Below are 19268 nucleotides of genomic sequence, written 5' to 3'. Positions count from 1 at the left end.
GGTCAGGTCCGTGTCTGGACCCCAACTTAACCCCTCCCCCCCTTTGTCTCTTCCCCCCCCCCCCCCCCTCCCCCCGCAGCCCCTCCCCCCGCGCCGCGCGCGGCCCCGCCCCCAATAAAAGCGGCGCCGGGAGCGCGAGGCTCGGGTCTGGTTTGGGGGCGGGGCCGCGGGGAGGGGAGGGGGAGGGGCGTGCGTGACGTCACCGCCGCGCCGCTGCTGTCGTCATCAGGAAGGGGGCGGAAGCGGGAGCGCAGCGGCGGCTTCGGCGTCGGTCGGTGCCGGGGAACCCCCCCCCCGGGGGGGGAGGGGGCGGGGGGGGGAGGGGTGGACGCGGGGAAGAGGGGGAGGGGCGAGCCCCGGCCATTGGAGGTGGGGGGGGAGGGGCGGATGTGGGGGGTGCCGCGACCGCGGGGGTGCTTCTATGGGGGGGGGGGGGAGGGGTGACCTCTTGTGACCCCTGCCCCGGGGGGGAGGGGGGGGTCTCAGTGCTGCGGGGCCCTCTTTGAGGATGGAGGGGGGATGGGGGAGGGGTGACCCCGCTGTGACCCCAGCCATGACGAGTGACCTGGACATCTTCGTGGGCAACACGACCCTGATCGATGAGGAGGTGCTGCAGCTCTGGCTGGACGGGCACTCGGGTGCGTGGCACCCCATGGCACCCCATGGCACCCCATGGCACCCTATGGCACCCCATGGCACCCCATGGCACCCTATGGCACCCCATGGCACCCCATGGCACCCTATGGCACCCCATGGCACCCCATGGCACCCCATGGCACCCCATGGCACTCCATGGCACCCCATGGCACCCTATGGCACCCCATGGCACCCCATGGCACCCTATGGCACTCCATGGCACCCTATGGCACTCCATGGCACCCCATGGCACCCTATGGCACCCCATGGCACCCCATGGCACCCTATGGCACCCTATGGCACCCCATGGCACCCTATGGCACTCCATGGCACCCTATGGCACCCCATGGCACCCCATGGCACCCTATGGCACCCCATGGCACCCTATGGCACTCCATGGCACCCCATGGCACCCCATGGCACCCCATGGCACCCTATGGCACTCCATGGCACCCCATGGCACCCCATGGCACCCCATGGCACCCTATGGCACCCCATGGCACCCCATGGCACCCCATGGCACCCTATGGCACTCCATGGCACCCTATGGCACCCCATGGCACCCCATGGCACCCTATGGCTCCCTATGGCACCCTATGGCTCCCTATGGCACCCTATGGCACCCCATGGCTCACTATGGCTCCCTATGGCACCCTATGGCTCACTATGTCACCCTATGGCACCCTATGGCTCACTATGGCTCACTATGGCACCCCATGGCACCCTATGGCTCACTATGGCACCCTATGGCTCACTATGGCTCCCTATGGCACCCCATGGCACCCTATGGCTCCCTATGGCACCCTATAGCACCCTATGGCACCCTATGGCTCACTATGGCTCCCAATGGCACCCTATGGCTCCCTATGGCTCTCTATGGCTCCCCATGGCACCCTATGGTACCTGTGTCACCTGCCCCACAGTGCCCACACATCCCCCATAGCCATGTCCCCTTGTCCCTTAACCCTTGATGACCATGTCCTGGTGTCCCCATGTCCATATCCCAGTGTCCCCATGTCCCTATGTCCCTGTCCCCATGTCCATGTCCCCATGTTCCTGTCCCTGTGTCCATGTCCCCATGTCCCTTTCCCGTGTCCATCGCCCCATGTCCCTGTCCCTATGTCCCCATGTCCATGTGTCCCTGTCCCCGTATCCCCCTGTCCCTGACCCTGTCCCTGTCCCTGCAGTGTCGGAGGCGGTGGCGCGGCGCCTGCGGGGGGGGCTCCTGGACCACACGGGCTCCTCGGTTCAGGTGTGTGAGGGGGGGGCACCGGCACCCCCAGCCCCCAGGGGATGGGCAGGGCCGTTCCCACTCACACCCCGGCATTCCCAACGCTCCGGGCGCAAGGATTGGGTCGGGATTTGCTTCCCATGTTGGAACCCATCCATCCCTGCTGACGGTCCCCATCCCGCATCCCTGCTCCAGGTCTCTTCCAGGCTGGATGCTCCCAGCCCAGCTCCCATCATCCCTGTGGCTCCTCTGGCCCTGCTCCGGCAGCTCCGTGTCCCGGGGCTGGGAACACCAGGGCCGGATGCAGCCGCCAAGGGGGGGTCCTGGTGGAGCAGGGCAGAGGGGCAGGGATCACGTCCGTGATCGCTGCTCAGCTCCTGTGGATGCAGCCCAGTGCATACACAGATATCTGGGGTGTATGCGTACACATACATAGGGTATATACATACAGATATATAGGGTATATACATACACATACACAGGGTATATACATACAGATATATAGGGTATAGGGTATATACATACAGATATATAGGGTATATACATACAAATCCATAGGGTATATACATACACATACACAGGGTATATACATACACATACATAGGGTATATACATACAGATATATAGGGTATATACATACAGATATATAGGGTATATACATACAAATCCATAGGGTATATACATACAGATATATAGGGTATATACATACAGATATATAGGGTATATACATACAAATCCATAGGGTATATACATACACATACACAGGGTATATACATACACATACATAGGGTATATACATACAGATACATAGGGTATATACATACAGATATATAGGGTATATACATACAAATCCATAGGGTATATACATACACATACACAGGGTATATACATACACATACACAGGGTATATACATACAGATATATAGGGTATATACATACAAATCCATAGGGTATATACATACACATACACAGGGTATATACATACGCATACATAGGGTATATACATACAGATCCATAGGGTATATACATACACATACACAGGGTATATACATACACATACATAGGGTATATACATACAAATCCATAGGGTATATACATACACATACACAGGGTATATACATACACATACATAGGGTATATACGTACACATTCATAGGGTATATACATGCAGATATATAGGGTATATACATACAGATATATAGGGTATATACATACACATACATAGGGTATATACATACACATTCATAGGGTATATACATGCAGATATATAGGGTATATACATGCAGATATATAGGGTATATACATATACATAGGGTATATACATGCAGATACATAGGGTATATCCATACAGATCCATAGGGTATATACATACATAGGATATATACCTACAGATACATAGAGTATATGCACATAGGGTACAGGTAGTGTGTATGTAAGGTGCAGAGAGATTATAGTATATATGGAGTGTATATAGGGTATATACACATAGATTAAACATAGAGTGTATGTGAGGTATATAGAGAGAATATATAGGCTATATAGTGTGTGTTGGTTATATAGAAAGTGTATATAGGGTATATAGAGAGTATATAGAGTATATATAGAGAGAGTGTATATATAGAGTGTATGTGGGGTATATAGAGAGTGTATATAGAATATATATAGGGTGTATCTAGGGTATGTATGGAGTATATAGAGAGTGTATAGAGAGTATATATAGAGTATAGAGAGTATATAGAGGATATATAGAGAGTATATTGAGAGTGCATAGAGGGTATTTAGATAGTATATATAGAGTGTATAGAGAATATATATAGAGAGAGTATATAGAGTGTTTATAGGGTATATTGAGTATATGTATAGTATAAATAGAGTGTATGTAGTGTATGCATAGAGTATATAGAGTATAAATAGAGTGTATATAGGGCATGTATAGGGTATGTATAGGGTATAATAAGGGTAGTTCATCTACAGGACCCCCTCATCAGCCTCATCGCTGAGGTGGCCAAGGAGCCGCCTGTGTTGCCACCTCCCTCATCCATGGACGCTGTGGGATGCTCCGGGCATCGTCCAGGGCTGGAGCCAGGCAGGGGCTGGGATCGGCCTCAAGCTGCTCCAGGGGGGGTTTGGATGGAGACCGGGAGCGATCCCTTCCATGGGAGGTGATGGAGCTGGAGGCGGCTCCTGGGACACGGCTCAGGGCAATGGGGCTCAAAGCCGTTTTCCGTGCCTGGAACCAGCGGGATCCAGGGAGCAGGGGCTTGGGGCAGGGCTGGAGTTGAGCAGCGCAGCAATGGGGTAACACAGGCTCAGCCCCGGCTGACCCATAGGGCACACTTGGGGGGCACACTTAAGGGTTCCACTTGTGGGGCACACTTGGGGCTCAGATTTGGGGATCCCACTTGGGGGGGGTCCCACTTGGGGGGCACATCTGGGGGGAGTCCCACTTGGGGGTCAGGTTTGGGGGTCCCAGGTGTGGGTCCCATCTCCCCGTGTCCCGCAGGTGCTGCAGAGCGACACCCGCGACCACTTCCGCACGTTCCAGATGCTGGAGCGGCTCCTGCACGCCCCCCCGCGGCTGCTGCAGCAACTGCTCTTCCAGATCCCCCCCCCGCGGCAGGCGCTGCTCGTCCAGCGGTGGGCAAGGGGGCAATGGGGACAATTGGGCTGTGGGGGACAAGGGGGGGCAATGGAGGAATGGGGGGAATGGGGAAAATAGGGCCGTGGGGGGACTGGGAGCACTGGGGGACAATGGGGGGAATGGAGGAATGGGAACAATGGGGCAATAGAGCAATGGGGGACAAGGGGGGCAATGAGGACTATGGGAGCAATGGGGCAATGGGTGGCAATGGGGGCAATGGAGGCCAACGGAAGCCAATGGGGTCAGTGGCGGCTATGGGGGGCAGTGGGGCAATGGAGGCCAATGGGGGCAATGAAGGCAATGGGGGGCAATGGAGGTCAATGGGGGCAATGAAGGCAATGGGGGGCAATGGAGGTCAATGGGGGCAATGAAGGCAATGGGGAGCAATGGAGGTCAATGGGGGCAATGGAGGGCAATGGGGGCAATGGAGGCCAATGGAGGGCAATGGGGGCAGTGGAGGGCAATGGGGGCAATGGGGGCAATGGAGGTCAATGGGGGCAGTGGAGGGCAATGGGGGGCAATGGAGGTCAATGGGGGCAATGGAAGTCAATGGGGTCAGTGGAGGTCAATGGGGGCAATGGAGGTCAATGGGGGTCAATGGAGGTCAATGGGGGCAGTGGAGGGCAATGGGGGGCAATGGGGTCAATGGAGGTCAATGGGGGCAGTGGGGGCAATGGGGTCAATGGAGGTCAATGGGGGCAATGGGGTCAGTGGAGGTCAATGGGGGCAGTGGAGGGCAATGGGGTCAATGGAGGTCAATGGGGGCAGTGGAGGGCAATGGGGGGCAATGGGGTCAATGGAGGGCAATGGGGGCAGTGGGGGCAATGGGGTCAATGGAGGTCAATGGGGGCAATGGGGTCAATGGAGGTCAATGGAGGCAGTGGGGGCAATGGGGTCAATGGGGGGCAATGGAGGTCAATGGGGGCAATGGGGGCTATGGGGTCAATGGGGGCTATGGGATCAATGGAGGTCAATGGGGTCAATGGGGGCAATGGGGTCAATGGAGGTCAATGGGGTCGATGGGGGCTATGGGGTCAATGGAGGCCAATGGGGTCAATGGGGTCAATGGAGGTCAATGGGGCAATGGGGTCAATGGAGGTCAATGGGGTCAATGGAGGTCAATGGGGGCAATGGGGTCAATGGAGGTCAATGGGGTCAATGGGGGCAATGGAGGTCAGTGGGGGCAATGAAGATCAATGGGGGTCAATGGGGGCAATGGGGATGGGTTTACTCGTGGGAATGGGCAGGGTTCAGGGCTCAGGTTCGGAGGTCCCGGAGGGGGGGGTGTTGACAGTGGCTGTTCCCGGTTCCTGTCCCCCATTCCCCCCCGCCCCCCGCTGCTGTTCCCGTTTGCGGTGCCCCCCCCCCCGCAGTTATTACGCCTTCGACGAGGGCTTCGCTCGGGAGCTGCTGGGGAAGAAGCTCTCGAAGGGCACCAAGAAGGACCTGGACGAGGTCAGCGCCCGCGTGGGGGTGTCCATCAAGAGCTGCCGCCGACAGGTGGGGGGGGCCGAGAAACGGGGACCCCCAGGATTGGGGGTTGGGGGGGGGTCAAGGGGGTGCCTGACCCCTACCCCCCCCCCCCCCCCAGTTTGACAACTTCCGGCGCGTGTTCAAGGCGGTCGAGGAGCTCCGGGGGCCGCTGGCTGAGAACATCCAACAGCTCTTCCTGCTGCCCCCCCCGCTGGCCCGGTCAGCGCCCGGGGGGGCAATGGGGGCAGCACGGGGCAACGGGGGTGCTATGGGGGCAAGGGGGGCCACGGGGGCAATGGGGGGGCAATGGGGGTGCTATGGGGGCAAGGGGGGCCACGTGGGCAATGGGGGGGCAATGGGGGTGCTATGGGGGCAAGGGGGGCCATGTGGGCAATGGGGGTGCTATGGGGGTGCTATGGGGGCAAGGGGGACCATGTGGGCAATGGGGGGGCAATGGGGGTGCTATGGGGGCAAGGGGGGCCACGTGGGCAATGGGGGGGCAATGGGGGTGCTATGGGGGCAAGGGGGGCCATGTGGGCAATGGGGGTGCTATGGGGGCAATGGGGGCCACGTGGGCAATGGGGGGGCAATGGGGGTGCTATGGGGGCAAGGGGGGCCATGTAGGCAATGGGGGGGCAACGGGGGTGCTATGGGGGCAAGGGGAGCCATGTGGGCAATGGGGGGGCAATGGGGGTGCTATGGGGGCAAGGGGGGCCATGTGGGCAATGGGGGGGCAATGGGGGTGCTATGGGGGCAGTGGGGGGGGCAATGGGGGTGCAATGGTGGCAGTGTGGGTGCTGGGGGGCCATGAGGGCAATGGGGGGCCATGGGGGGCTACAGGTGCTGTGACCTCATTGACACCCGTGGGCGCTGGGTCCCCACTGACACCCATGGGTGCTGGATCCCATTGACCCCCATGGGTTCCAGTCCCCATTGACCCCATGGGTGCCGGTCCCCACTGGCCCCATGGGCTCTGTGTCCCCATTGACCCCATGGGTGCCGGTCCCCACTGGCCCCATGGGTGCCGGTCCCCACTGACCCCATGGGCTCTGTGTCCCCATTGACCCCATGGGTGCCGGTCCCCACTGGCCCCATGGGCTCTGTGTCCCCATTGACCCCATGGGTGCCGGTCCCCACTGGCCCCATGGGCTCTGTGTCCCCATTGACCCCCATGGGTGCCGGTCCCCACTGGCCCCATGGGCTCTGTGTCCCCACTGACCCCATGGGTGCCGGTCCCCATTGACCCCATGGGTGCCGGTCCCCACTGGCCCCATGGGTGCCGGTCCCCATTGACCCCATGGGCTCTGTGTCCCCACTGGCCCCATGGGTGCCGGTCCCCATTGACCCCATGGGTGCCGGTCCCCATTGACCCCATGGGCTCTGTGTCCCCATTGACCCCCATAGGTGCCGGTCCCAATGACCCCCATGGGTGCCGGTCCCCACTGGCCCCATGGGTGCCGGTCCCCACTGACCCCATGGGCTCTGTGTCCCCATTGACCCCATGGGTGCCGGTCCCCACTGGCCCCATGGGCTCTGTGTCCCCATTGACCCCATGGGTGCCGGTCCCCACTGGCCCCATGGGCTCTGTGTCCCCATTGACCCCCATGGGTGCCGGTCCCCACTGGCCCCATGGGCTCTGTGTCCCCACTGACCCCATGGGTGCCGGTCCCCATTGACCCCATGGGTGCCGGTCCCCACTGGCCCCATGGGTGCCGGTCCCCATTGACCCCATGGGCTCTGTGTCCCCACTGGCCCCATGGGTGCCGGTCCCCATTGACCCCATGGGTGCCGGTCCCCATTGACCCCATGGGTGCCGGTCCCCATTGACCCCATGGGCTCTGTGTCCCCATTGACCCGCATAGGTGCCGGTCCCAATGACCCCCATGGGTGCCGGTCCCCACTGACCCCATGGGTGCCGGTCCCCATTGACCCCATGGGTGCCGGTCCCCACTGACCCCATGGGCTCTGTGTCCCCATTGACCCCATGGGTGCCGGTCCCCACTGACCCCATGGGCTCTGTGTCCCCATTGACCCCATGGGTGCCGGTCCCTACTGGCCCCATGGGCTCTGTGTCCCCATTGACCCCATGGGTGCCGGTCCCCACTGGCCCCATGGGCTCTGTGTCCCCATTGACCCCATGGGTGCCGGTCCCCACTGGCCCCATGGGCTCTGTGTCCCCACTGACCCCATGGGTGCCGGTCCCCATTGACCCCATGGGTGCCGGTCCCCATTGACCCCATGGGTGCCGGTCCCCACTGGCCCCATGGGTGCCGGTCCCCATTGACCCCATGGGCTCTGTGTCCCCACTGGCCCCATGGGTGCCGGTCCCCATTGACCCCATGGGTGCCGGTCCCCATTGACCCCATGGGCTCTGTGTCCCCATTGACCCGCATAGGTGCCGGTCCCAATGACCCCCATGGGTGCCGGTCCCCACTGACCCCATGGGTGCCGGTCCCCATTGACCCCCATGGGTGCCGGTCCCCATTGACCCCATGGGCTCTGTGTCCCCATTGACCCCCATGGGTGCCGGTCCCCATTGACCCACGGGTGCTGTCTCCGCAGGGATTACGCCGCCATCGTGTTCTTCGCCTACAGCCGCTTTGAGACCGGGAAGCGGCGCCTCCAGTTCCTGAGCTTTGGAGACTTCGCTGCCTGTGCCCAGCACCTCATGGAGCATTGGACACAGGGAGCGCTGGGTGGGGTGTGGGATGTGGGATGTCGGGTATGGGATATGGGATATGGGATGTGGGATATGGGGTATGGGGTATGGGATATGGGATATGGGATATGGGATATGGGATATGGGATATGGGATATGGGGTATGGGATGTGGGATATGGGGTATGGGGTATGGGATGTGGGATATGGGGTATGGGATATGGGATATGGGATATGCGATATGGGATATGGGGTATGGGATGTGGGATATGGGGTATGGGGTATGGGATGTGGGATATGGGATGTGGGGTATGGGATATGGGATATGGGGTATGGGATGTGGGATATGGGGTATGGGGTATGGGATATGGGATATGGGATATGGGATGTGGGATATGGGGTATGGGGTATGGGATGTGGGATATGGGGTATGGGATATGGGATATGGGATATGCGATATGGGATATGGGGTATGGGATGTGGGATATGGGATGTGGGATATGGGATATGGGATATGGGGTATGGGATGTGGGATATGGGGTATGGGGTATGGGATATGGGATATGGGATATGGGATGTGGGATATGGGGTATGGGGTATGGGATGTGGGATATGGGGTATGGGATATGGGATATGGGATATGCGATATGGGATATGGGGTATGGGATGTGGGATATGGGGTATGGGGTATGGGATGTGGGATATGGGATGTGGGGTATGGGATATGGGATATGGGATATGGGATGTGGGATATGGGGTATGGGATGTGGGATATGGGGTATGGGGTATGGGATGTGGGATATGGGGTATGGGATATGGGATATGGGATATGGGATATGGGATATGGGGTATGGGATGTGGGATATGGGGTATGGGGTATGGGATGTGGGATATGGGATGTGGGGTATGGGATATGGGATATGGGGTATGGGATGTGGGATATGGGGTATGGGATGTGGGATATGGGGTATGGGGTATGGGATATGGGATATGGGATGTGGGATGTGGGGTATGGGATATGGGATATGGGGTATGGGATGTGGGATATGGGGTATGGGATGTGGGATATGGGGTATGGGATATGGGGTATGGGATGTGGGATGTGGGATATGGGGTATGGGATATGGGATATGGGGTATGGGATGTGGGATATGGGGTATGGGATATGGGGTATGGGATGTGGGATATGGGGTATGGGATATGGGGTATGGGATGTGGGATATGGGGTATGGGATGTGGGATATGGGATATGGGATATGGGATGTGGGATATGGGGTATGGGATGTGGGATATGGGATATGGGATATGGGATGTGGGATGTGGGGTATGGGATATGGGATATGGGATATGGGATGTGGGATATGGGATATGGGATATGGGATATGGGATGTGGGATGTGGGATATGGGGTATCCGGTGTCACCCATACCCAGCACTGCTCCCAGCATCTCTGGGTGACACCGGAGTCACCCCATGGGGACCCCATTGGGGACCCCCCACCCACGGGGACATGGAGGGACCTCAATGGGGGGGGGTCACCGGAGGGGGGACCCCCACGTCCCCTCTGACCCCGTGCCCTGCACCCCAGCGCCGGAGGCGGCGGAGCCGGACGGGGACGTCCCCAAATCCTTCCTGCAGGACCTGAAGGAGCTCAAGGTGCTGGTGGCCGACAAGGACCTGCTGGACCTGCACAAGAGGTGGGGGGCACCCAGGGCTGCTGGGGGGGGGCCCTTTGGGGGGGTCCTGGGGGGGGGGTTGGGGGTTTTGAGCGGTTTTGGGGTGGTTTTGATTGGCTTTTGGGCGGGTTTGGGTGGGTTTTTGGTGTTTTAGGGTGATTTTGGGGGGTTGATTGGGTTTTGGGGTGGTTTTGGGGTGTTCTGGGGTGGTTTAGGTTCATTTTGGGGTGGTGTTGATTGGGTTTTGGGGTGGTTTTGGGTGGTTTTGGGTGGTTTTGGGGTGGTTTGGGGTGGTTTTGGGGTGTTCTGGGGTGTTTTAGGTTCATTTTGGGGTGGTGTTGATTGGGTTTTGGGTGCTTTTGGGGTGGTTTTGGGTGGTTTTGGGGTGTTCCCTTGATGCCCCCCCCCAGCCTCGTGTGCTCGGCGCTGAGGGGGAAGATCTCGGTTTACAATGAGATGGAGGCGAACTTCAAGGTACCCCCCCCATGACCCCCCACTGCCCCCCCCCTATGGGTGCTTGGGGGGGGGGGGGGGCACCCCAATGCTGGGTGCTGCTGGGATCCAGAGGGGGTTCCCCTTAACCATGGGTACCCCCAACCCTTGGGTGCCCCCCTCACCCATGACCCCCCCCAATGGGTCCCCCCCATATTAAGTCCCCCTCCCCCACCTATGGACACCCCCCCCCCCAGTTGCTCCCCCCCGCCATGGAACCCCCCCACCCCTGGGTGCCCCCCCTTACCTATGGGACACCCCGCATGGGTCCCCCCCCACCTATGTGACCCCCCCCCCCCCATGGGTGTCCCCCCACCGTGGGGGCCCCCCCCACCAATGGTGTCCCCCCCTTACCTGTGGGACCCCCTGCACCCACAGGAGCCCCCCCCCTACGAACCTCTCAGCCATTGTTCCCCCCCCATCACCTATGGGGATCCCCCCCCCCCCCCCCCATGGGCCCCCCCCATTGATGCCCCCCCGGTGCTGCCGCAGCCGCTGTCGCGGGCGCTCGTGAACGTGGGGGCGAAGCTGCCGCACGCGCGGGACGTGAGGGATTTCTTTGTGGACCTGGTGGAGAAGGTGGGGGGGGGGACCCCCCCCTTTGGGGGCCGCTGCGATTGGGGGGGTCCGGGGGGGGTCCGGGGTTGGGCTGGGTTTGGGGGTGCTTTGGTGGGGTTCTGCAGCGGTTTGGGGGGGTTTGGGGCTGGTTTGGGGGGGTGGGGGGGGGGTTGGGGTTGGTTTTGGGGTGGTTCAGGGCAGTTTTGGGGTTGGTTTTGGGGTGTTTTGGGGTTGGTTTTGGGGTGGTTCAGGGTTGGTTTTGGGGTGTTTTGGGGTTGGTTTTGGGGTGGTTCAGGGTTGGTTTTGGGGTGGTTCAGGGCAGTTTTGGGGTTGGTTTTGGGGTGTTTCGGGGTTGGTTTTGGGGTGTTTTGGGGTTGGTTTTGGGGTGGTTCAGGGTTGGTTTTGGGGTGTTCTGGGGTTGGTTTTGGGGTGTTCCGGGGTTGGTTTTGGGGTGGTTTCAGGGTTGGTTTTGGGGTGTTTCAGGGCAGTTCCGGGGTTGGTTTTGGGGTGTTCCGGGGTTGGTTTTGGGGTGTTTCGGGTCAGTTCCGGGGTTGGTTTTGGGGTGTTCCGGGGTTGGTTTTGGGGTGTTCCGGGGTTGGTTTTGGGGTGTTCCGGGTCAGTTCCGGGTGCCCTCCCCGCAGGTGGTCGAGCCCTGCCGTGCGGACAAGTGGAGCCCCGGGGACCTGCGGCTCTTCCTGGCCCAATACACGGGGGCCCCCCGGGCGCTGCCGGGCTTCCGGTGAGCGCCCCCCCCCAACCCCTCCTGACCCCCCTGACCCACAGCACCCCCAAACTGACCCCCCCCCCCTTCCCCCCCCCCCCCAGGCACCAGGCGCTGTGGGAGCGCTACATGGCCGCCATCAGCGCCTGCCTCCTGCGCATGTACCACGACTGAACCCGGGGGGGGGCAGCAAGAAAAGGGGACCCCCCCCAAACCCAACGTGTGGAAATGGGGGGGTCCCTGAGCTGCAGCTCCCCCCCCCCATACTTCTGGACATGGACACCCCCAAACCCTCCACTGGCAATGGGACATCTCCCCCCCTCTTTCAATCTGGGGGTTCCCCCCCCCCCCAACCGGGACCCCCATGGATGGGGTGGGAACCCCATAAATGTAATGGGGGGAATAAAGCACCATTGAACGTTAAAGTGGTTTTAATGGGGGGGGGTCCCCGAAACTGGCCAATGGGGGAGAAGGGGCGGGGCTTGATGGGGGTGGAGCCTTGGGGGTGTCAGGAGAGTGGGGGCGTGGTTTATGGGGAGGGGGCGGGGCTTGGGGGTGGCATAGAACCAATGAGGTGAAAGGGGCGGGGCTTGACGGTGGACGGGAGGGACCTGGGGCTCATTTGGAGCAAGGGGGCGTGGTTTAAGGGAAGGGGCGGGGCTTACGCGGGTCCCGCCAGCGCTCAGCGGGGGGAGGGGGGGGTCGGACCGTAGCGGGGTGAGTGGGACCATGATGGGGGAAGGGCGGTTTGGGGGGGGGCGGTTTGGGACATCCGGACCCCCCGTCCCCCCTTAAACCCCTCCCCCTCCGTGGGAACTTCCCGGTGCCGTTTTGCCCCTCCCCTCCCCCCCATCCCGTTCAATCGGGGCCACGTTGGCTCCAAATAACGGAGCCGTTGGGCTCCCCCCCGCCCCTCCCCCATCTTGGGAACCCCCCCCTTCCCCCCACAGGGACTCCCCCTCCCCCCGCAAACCTTCCCCTTCGGGGGAGGGGGAGTCCCTGTGGGGTCCAATGCATCCGGATAAGCGGGACACCCCCCCCCCTTCCGGGTCTCTCATTTTCTTGGTGGGGGGTGGGGGGGGATGTTTTAAGCGTCACGTGACCATTCCCCCCCCCCCCATTATCCCCCCCCTTTAGGACCATGGGGTCCTTCTTCCTCTTCCTCCTCCTCCTCGCTGCCGCCGTTGCCGCTGCCCCGGATCCGGAGGAGCCCGAGGAATACACGGTGATGGGGGGGGGGGGGCACATCATAACGGGGGGGGGGGTGTCCTTTATGACCCCCCCATAACCTTTCCGTCCCCTCCCATAGGAGTGCACGGATGGTTACGAGTGGGACCCCGAGACTGAGCATTGCAAAGGTGGGGGGGGGGGTTCCTGGGGGGGGACCCTAAAGGGGGTTTGGGGGGGTCCTGAGTACCCTGGGCTCTAATGGGGGGGATAGGGAGGTGTTTGGGGAGGGGGGGGGATTGGGGTCCTGGACCGCTGTGTCCCTTGGTGGGGGGGTCGTTGAGTGTTGGGGTTCCATAGGGGTGCTGGGGTCTATAGGGAGGTGTTAAGGTCCCATAGGGGGGTGTGCGGGTCCCGTAGGGGAGGTATTGGTGTCCCATAGGGAGGTTTTAGGGTCCAATTGGGGTTGTTTGGGTCCATAGGGGGGTGTTGGGGGTCTCATAGGGGAGTGCTTGGGTCTATAGTTGGTATTGGGGTGTCATAGGGGGTTTTAGGGTCCCATAGGGAGGTGTTGGGGTCCCATAGAGGTGGTGTTGAGGTCCATAGGGGATGTTGGGATTCCATACGGGAGGTGTTGGTGTCCCATAAGGGGTTTTAGGGTCCCATGTTGGGTGTTCGGGCCCATAGAGGGGGTGCTGAGGTCCATAGGGGGTGTTTGGGCCCATAGGGGATGTTGGGGTCCCATAGGGTGTTATTGGGGGGGTCCCATCTCCAGTGCACACCCCCCCCCCCCCAGACATCGATGAGTGCTCCCTGGGGCCGCCCCCCCCGTGCCGCGGGGCCATGAAGTGCCTGAACCACTTCGGGGGGTACCTGTGCCTGCCGCGCTCCGCTGACGTCATCGGCCCCGCCCCTTTGGCCCCGCCCCCTCCGCGTCCGGCCCCGCCCCCTCCGCGTCCGGCCCCGCCCCCCGACCGCGGGCTCTGCCCGGCCGGGTTCAGCCCCGCCTCCGACGGCACGTGCCAAGGTCAGGGGGCGGGGCCAAGGGGCTTGTGGGCGGGGCTAACCCATAGAGGGAGCGGGATTAAAGCTAATGGGGCGGGGCCAACGGGCTGGGGCGGAGCTAAAGTGAGGGGCGGGGCTTGCGCGGCTCCTGGGTGCGTTTATGGGGGGGGGCGCTCAGCAATGGGGGTCCGGGGGAGTCTACTTTGGGGTGTTGGGGGGGGGTGACCGGTGCCTTACGTGTGTGTGTGTCCCGTTCCACCCCCCCCCCAAGACGTGGATGAGTGCGCGGGGCCCCCCCCGTGCCGGCCCAGCCAGGACTGCATCAACCTCCCGGGGGGGTTCGAGTGCCGCTGCCCCCCCGGGTACCGGCACCAGCGCACGGAGTGCGTCGGTCAGTGGGGGGGGGGCTATGGGGGGGGCCATGGGGTGCTGGGGGGCTATGGGGGTGTTGCGAAGGGGTCTGGGCAGATGAGGAGGGAGTTATGGGGTGCTGGAGGGGTTTAGGGGGTGCTCTCGGCTGGTTATGGGGTGCTAGGGGGCTTATGAGGGAGTTATGGGGTACAGTTGGGGTTTATGGGGGTGTTATGGGGTGCAGGGTGTAGTGGGGTGGCCATCGGATACTCTGGGGTGGTTGTGAGATGGTTATGGGGTGCTCTGGGCTGCCATGGGGTGGTTAAGGGGTGCCATGGGATTCTATCAGGTGGTTATGGGTGCTGTAAGGGGTGTTACGGGGTTCTGTGGGGCTCAGGGGTGGTTATGGGGTGCCATGGGGCACCGTGGGGCTCTGTGGGATGGTTCTGGGGTGCTGTAAGGGGGGTTGTGGTGCTCTGTGGTGGTTATGGGGCGCCATAGGGTGCTCTGCGGTGTCTATGGGGTGCTCTATGGGGTGCTCCATGGGGCTCTATGGGATGCTCCATGGGGCTCTATGGGATGCTCCATGGGGCTCTATGGGGTGCTCCATGGGGCTCTATGGGGTGCTCTATGGGGTGCTCCATGGGGTTCTATGGGGTGCTCTGCGGGGCTCTATGGGGCGCTCTATGGGGTGCTCTGTGGGGCTCTATGGGGTGCTCTGCGGGGCTCTATGGGGTGCTCCATGGGGCTCTATGGGGTGCTCTATGGGGTGCTCCATGGGGCTCTATGGGGTGCTCTGCGGGGCTCTATGGGGCGCTCTATGGGGTGCTCTATGGGGTGCTCCATGGGGCTCTATGGGGTGCTCTATGGGGTGCTCCATGGGGCTCTATGGGGTGCTCTGCGGGGCTCTATGGGGCAGACGAGGACGAGTGCCGGTTCCGCTGGTGCCAGCACGGCTGCGCCAACTCCCCGGGGGCCTTCTCCTGCCGCTGCCACCCCGGCTTCCGCCTGGGCCCCGACGGCCGCTCCTGCCTCGGTCAGCACCCCCCGACCCCCAAATCCCCCCCCAATGGACCCGCTTTGGGGTCCCCCATGGTGCTGCTGAGGGGGGGGGGGGGGGGCCAGATGTGACACCCCCCCCCCCCCCCGGCCCCCCCCAGACGTGGACGAGTGCTCGATGGGCGCCCGCTGTGCCCAGCGCTGCCTCAACACCTTCGGCTCCTTCCGCTGCCGCTGCCGGCCCGGGTTCGCGCTGCAGCCGGACGGGTCCAGCTGCGAGGGTAGGGCCCGGCCCCTGCCTCAGGCCACGCCCCCTGCCGTAGGCCACGCCTCTTCCCATAGGCCACACCCCTTACGGCAGACCACGCCCCGTCCGTAGGCCACGCCCCCCCGTAGCCCCGCCCATCGCTCCCACCGCAGCGTCACTGATGCCCAGGACAAGGCCCCGCCCATGTCCTCATTGACCCCGCCCACATTCCCATAGCCCCGCCCCCAGCCCCATAGCCCCCACCGAAGGCTTCTCTGGGGCGAAAGGGGGGGGGGGAAGGGGGCGGGGCCTGTGTGCACTGAGGGCTCTGTGTGTCCCCCCCCAACCCCTTTGCTGTGGGTCCCGCTATGGGGCAGACGTGGACGAGTGCGCGGGGGGGCCCGGCCTGTGCCAGCACCGCTGCCAGAACAGCCCCGGGGCCTTCACCTGCCTCTGCCCCCCTGGCTATGGGGTGCATGGGGTGACCTGCGTGGGTACGTGCAGCCCCACGGGGGCGCTGTGGGGCAGATTGGGGGGGGGCTGTGGGGTAATGGAAGGGGATATAGAGGTCTATGAGGGAGTCTATGGGGCACTGAGGGGGCTATGGGGCCGTTGAGGGGCTGGAATGGGTCTATGGGGCAGTTGTGGGGCACTCGGTGGGGAGTCTATGGGGCTGTTGGAGGGCTATGGGTGGTTCTATGGGGCAACTGGGTGTCTATGGGGCAGTTGGGAACTTATGGGGGGTTCTATAGGGAGTCTATGGAAGGGTCCATGGGGCAGTTGGGTGTCTATAGGGGGTTCTGTGGGGTAGTTGGGGTCTATGGGTGGGTCTATGGGGCAATTGGGTGTCTATGGGAGGATCTATGGGGCAGTTGTGGGTCTATGGGAGGGTCTATGGGGCAGTTGGGGTTTATGAGGGAGCCTATGGTGGAGTTCTATGGGACAGTTGGGGGTCTATGGGAGGGTCTATGGGGCAGCTGTGGGTCTATGGGGGTCTCTATGGAGGAATCCATGGGTCACAGCCCCACATCTCCCCCCAGATGTGGACGAGTGCTCTGAGGGCACCCATGGGTGCTCGGGGGCACAGAGCTGCATCAACACCTTCGGGGGGCACCGCTGCGTCCCCCGCGAGCTCTGCCCCGCCCCCTACGTGCCCCACACCCGCACCCCCCGGTATGGACCCGACCCCCCCCCGGTGACCCCCATGTGTGGGGGGAAGGAGGAGACTATGGGGCAATGGAAGGGGCCATAGGGCAGTTTGGAGTCTATTGGGGGGTTCTATAGGGCACTGGGGGGGGGGGCAATGGGGCAGTTGGGGGTCTATGGAGGTGTCTATAGGGCACTGGGGGGGCTATGGGGTAATAGAAGGATCTGTGGGGCAGATCGGGGTCTATGGGGGGTGTATAGGGCACTGAGGGGGCTATGGGGGTCTATGGAAGTGTCTATAGGGCACTGAGGGGGCTATGGGGCATTTGGGGGTCTATGGAGGGGTCTATAGGGCACGGGTGGGGCGATGGGGCAGTCGTGGTGCCCATATATGGGCGGGTGACACCATTGTCGCGGGGGGGGGGGGGAGGGCCAGGACCTGACGCTCTGCTGCCCCCTGCAGGACGTGCGTGTGCCCCGGGGGAGTCCCCGCCTGCGCCCCCCGCCCCCGATGGTTCCTCCCGCGGTTCTTGGCCCTCCCCAACGTCCCCGACCCCCCCCGCGGCCTCTTCCAGCTCCGGCGCCCCCCCGGGACCCCCCAACGGCTGCGGCTGCGGGGGGGGCCCCCGGGCGCCTTCCGCCTGCGGGTACTTGGGGGGCAATGGGGGCGTTAAGGGGGCATCGGGGAGCCCTATGGGGAGCTATGGGGGGAGTGATTGGGGGGCAGCACTGGGGCTGCTATGGGACAGCTGTCATCGAGCTGCTATAGGGCAGCTGTGGGGCAGCAATGGGGTTCCTATGGCTTTGTTGTGGGACCACTATGGGGCAGCAATGGGGTGTCTATGGCGTTGCTATGGGACCGCTATGGGGCAGCAATGGGGTTTCTATGGCGTTGCTATAGGGCAGCTGTGGGGCAGCAATGGGGTTCCTATGGCTTTGTTGTGGGACCGCTATGGGGCAGCAATGGGGTTTCTATGGCGTTGCTATGGGGCAGCAGTGGGGCTTCTATGGCGTTGCTATGGGACCGCTATGGGGCAGCAATGGGGTGTCTATGGCGTTGCTATGCGACCGCTATGGGGCAGCAGTGGGGTGTCTATGGCGTTGCTATGGGACCGCTATGGGGCAGCAGTGGGGTGTCTATGGCGTTGCTATGGGACCGCTATGGGGCAGCAATGGGGTTGCTATGGGACCGCTATGGGGCAGCAATGGGGTGCCTATGGGGTTGCTATGGGGCAGCAGTGGGGCCGCCGTGACCCCGCCCCTTGCCCCCAGGACCTGTCCAATCAGAGCGCGCTGCTGGAGCTGACGCGCCCCCTGCCGGGGCCCCTGCACGTGGTGCTGGACGTGGAGCTGCTGCCCCCCCACGGCGCCCCGCCCCCTCCCGAGGCCCCGCCCCCCACCGAGACCACGCCCCTCCTCGAGGCCCCGCCCCCTCCGGGCCCCGCCCTGGCGCTGCTCCGCCTCCACCTCTCCCTGGGGGAGCACCCGTTCTAGCGCCCCTCCCCCACCCCGCCCCTCCCCCCCCCCCAGCGGTGGGGGTGGGGGAGGGGCGAGAGCGAACAATGGAGGCTCCTCGGTGCTCAACGGAGTCCTGAGTGGTGGAGGAGGGGCTGGGGGGACTTGGGGGGGGCAAGGGGGGAGCTATGGGGGCGCTATGGGGCAGTTGGGGGCTATGGGGGGGCTCTGGGGCAGTTGGGGGCTATGGGGCAGTTGGGGGCTATGGGGCGCTCTGGGGCAGTTGGGGGCTATGGGGCAATGGGGGGCTATGGGCCGCTCTGGGGCAGTTGGGGGCTCTGGGGCGCTCTGGGGCAGTTGGGGGCTATGGGGGGGCTATGGGGCAGTTGGGGGCTATGGGGGGGCTATGGGGCAGTTGGGGGCTATGGGGGCGCTATGGGGCAGTTGGGGGCTACGGGGGGGCTATGGGGCAGTTGGGGGCTATGGGGGGGCTATGGGGCAGTTGGGGGCTATGGGGGGGCTCTGGGGCAGTTGGGGGCTATGGGGCAGTTGGGGGCTATGGGGGGGCTATGGGGCAGTTGGGGGCTATGGGGCGCTCTGGGGCAGTTGGGGGCTATGGGGGGGCTATGGGGCAGTTGGGGGCTCTGGGGCAGTTGGGGGCTATGGGGCGCTCTGGGGCAGTTGGGGGCTATGGGGGGGCTATGGGGCAGTTGGGGGCTATGGGGCACTCTGGGGCAGTTGGGGGCTATGGGGCGCTCTGGGGCAGTTGGGAGCTATGGGGGGGCTCTGGGGCAGTTGGGGGCTATGGGGCAG

General features: G+C 62.4%; 2 protein-coding genes across 2 annotated transcripts; both read left to right on the top strand.

Moving 5' to 3' along the window:
- The first annotated feature begins 232 nt into the window (after positions 1-232).
- Positions 233-12495, top strand: FIBP (FGF1 intracellular binding protein). Its single transcript, XM_080635689.1, has 12 exons — positions 233-271; positions 552-638; positions 1824-1888; positions 4371-4504; positions 5882-6008; positions 6100-6200; positions 8544-8677; positions 10227-10335; positions 10725-10788; positions 11299-11385; positions 12006-12103; positions 12190-12495. Exons 2-12 carry the CDS (start codon positions 554-556, stop codon positions 12257-12259), a joined length of 1074 nt encoding a protein of 357 aa, XP_080491815.1. The 5' UTR covers positions 233-271; positions 552-553; the 3' UTR covers positions 12260-12495.
- Positions 12496-13226: 731 nt separating this feature from the next.
- On the top strand, positions 13227-18494 carry LOC308230932 (EGF-containing fibulin-like extracellular matrix protein 2; the record flags this gene model as incomplete). Its single annotated transcript, XM_080635969.1, has 10 exons — positions 13227-13310; positions 13395-13443; positions 14049-14279; positions 14529-14648; positions 15528-15644; positions 15769-15888; positions 16232-16348; positions 16895-17027; positions 17464-17647; positions 18273-18494. 10 exons carry the CDS (start codon positions 13227-13229, stop codon positions 18492-18494), a joined length of 1377 nt encoding a protein of 458 aa, XP_080492095.1.
- Positions 18495-19268: the final 774 nt, after the last annotated feature.

The sequence above is a fragment of the Psittacula echo genome, assembly GCF_963264785.1.
Source record: "Psittacula echo genome assembly, chromosome: 28".
Lineage (NCBI taxonomy): Eukaryota > Metazoa > Chordata > Aves > Psittaciformes > Psittacidae > Psittacula > Psittacula echo.
The sequence above is the reverse complement of the archived record's forward strand: the minus strand, read 5'-3'. Positions and strand labels throughout refer to the sequence as shown.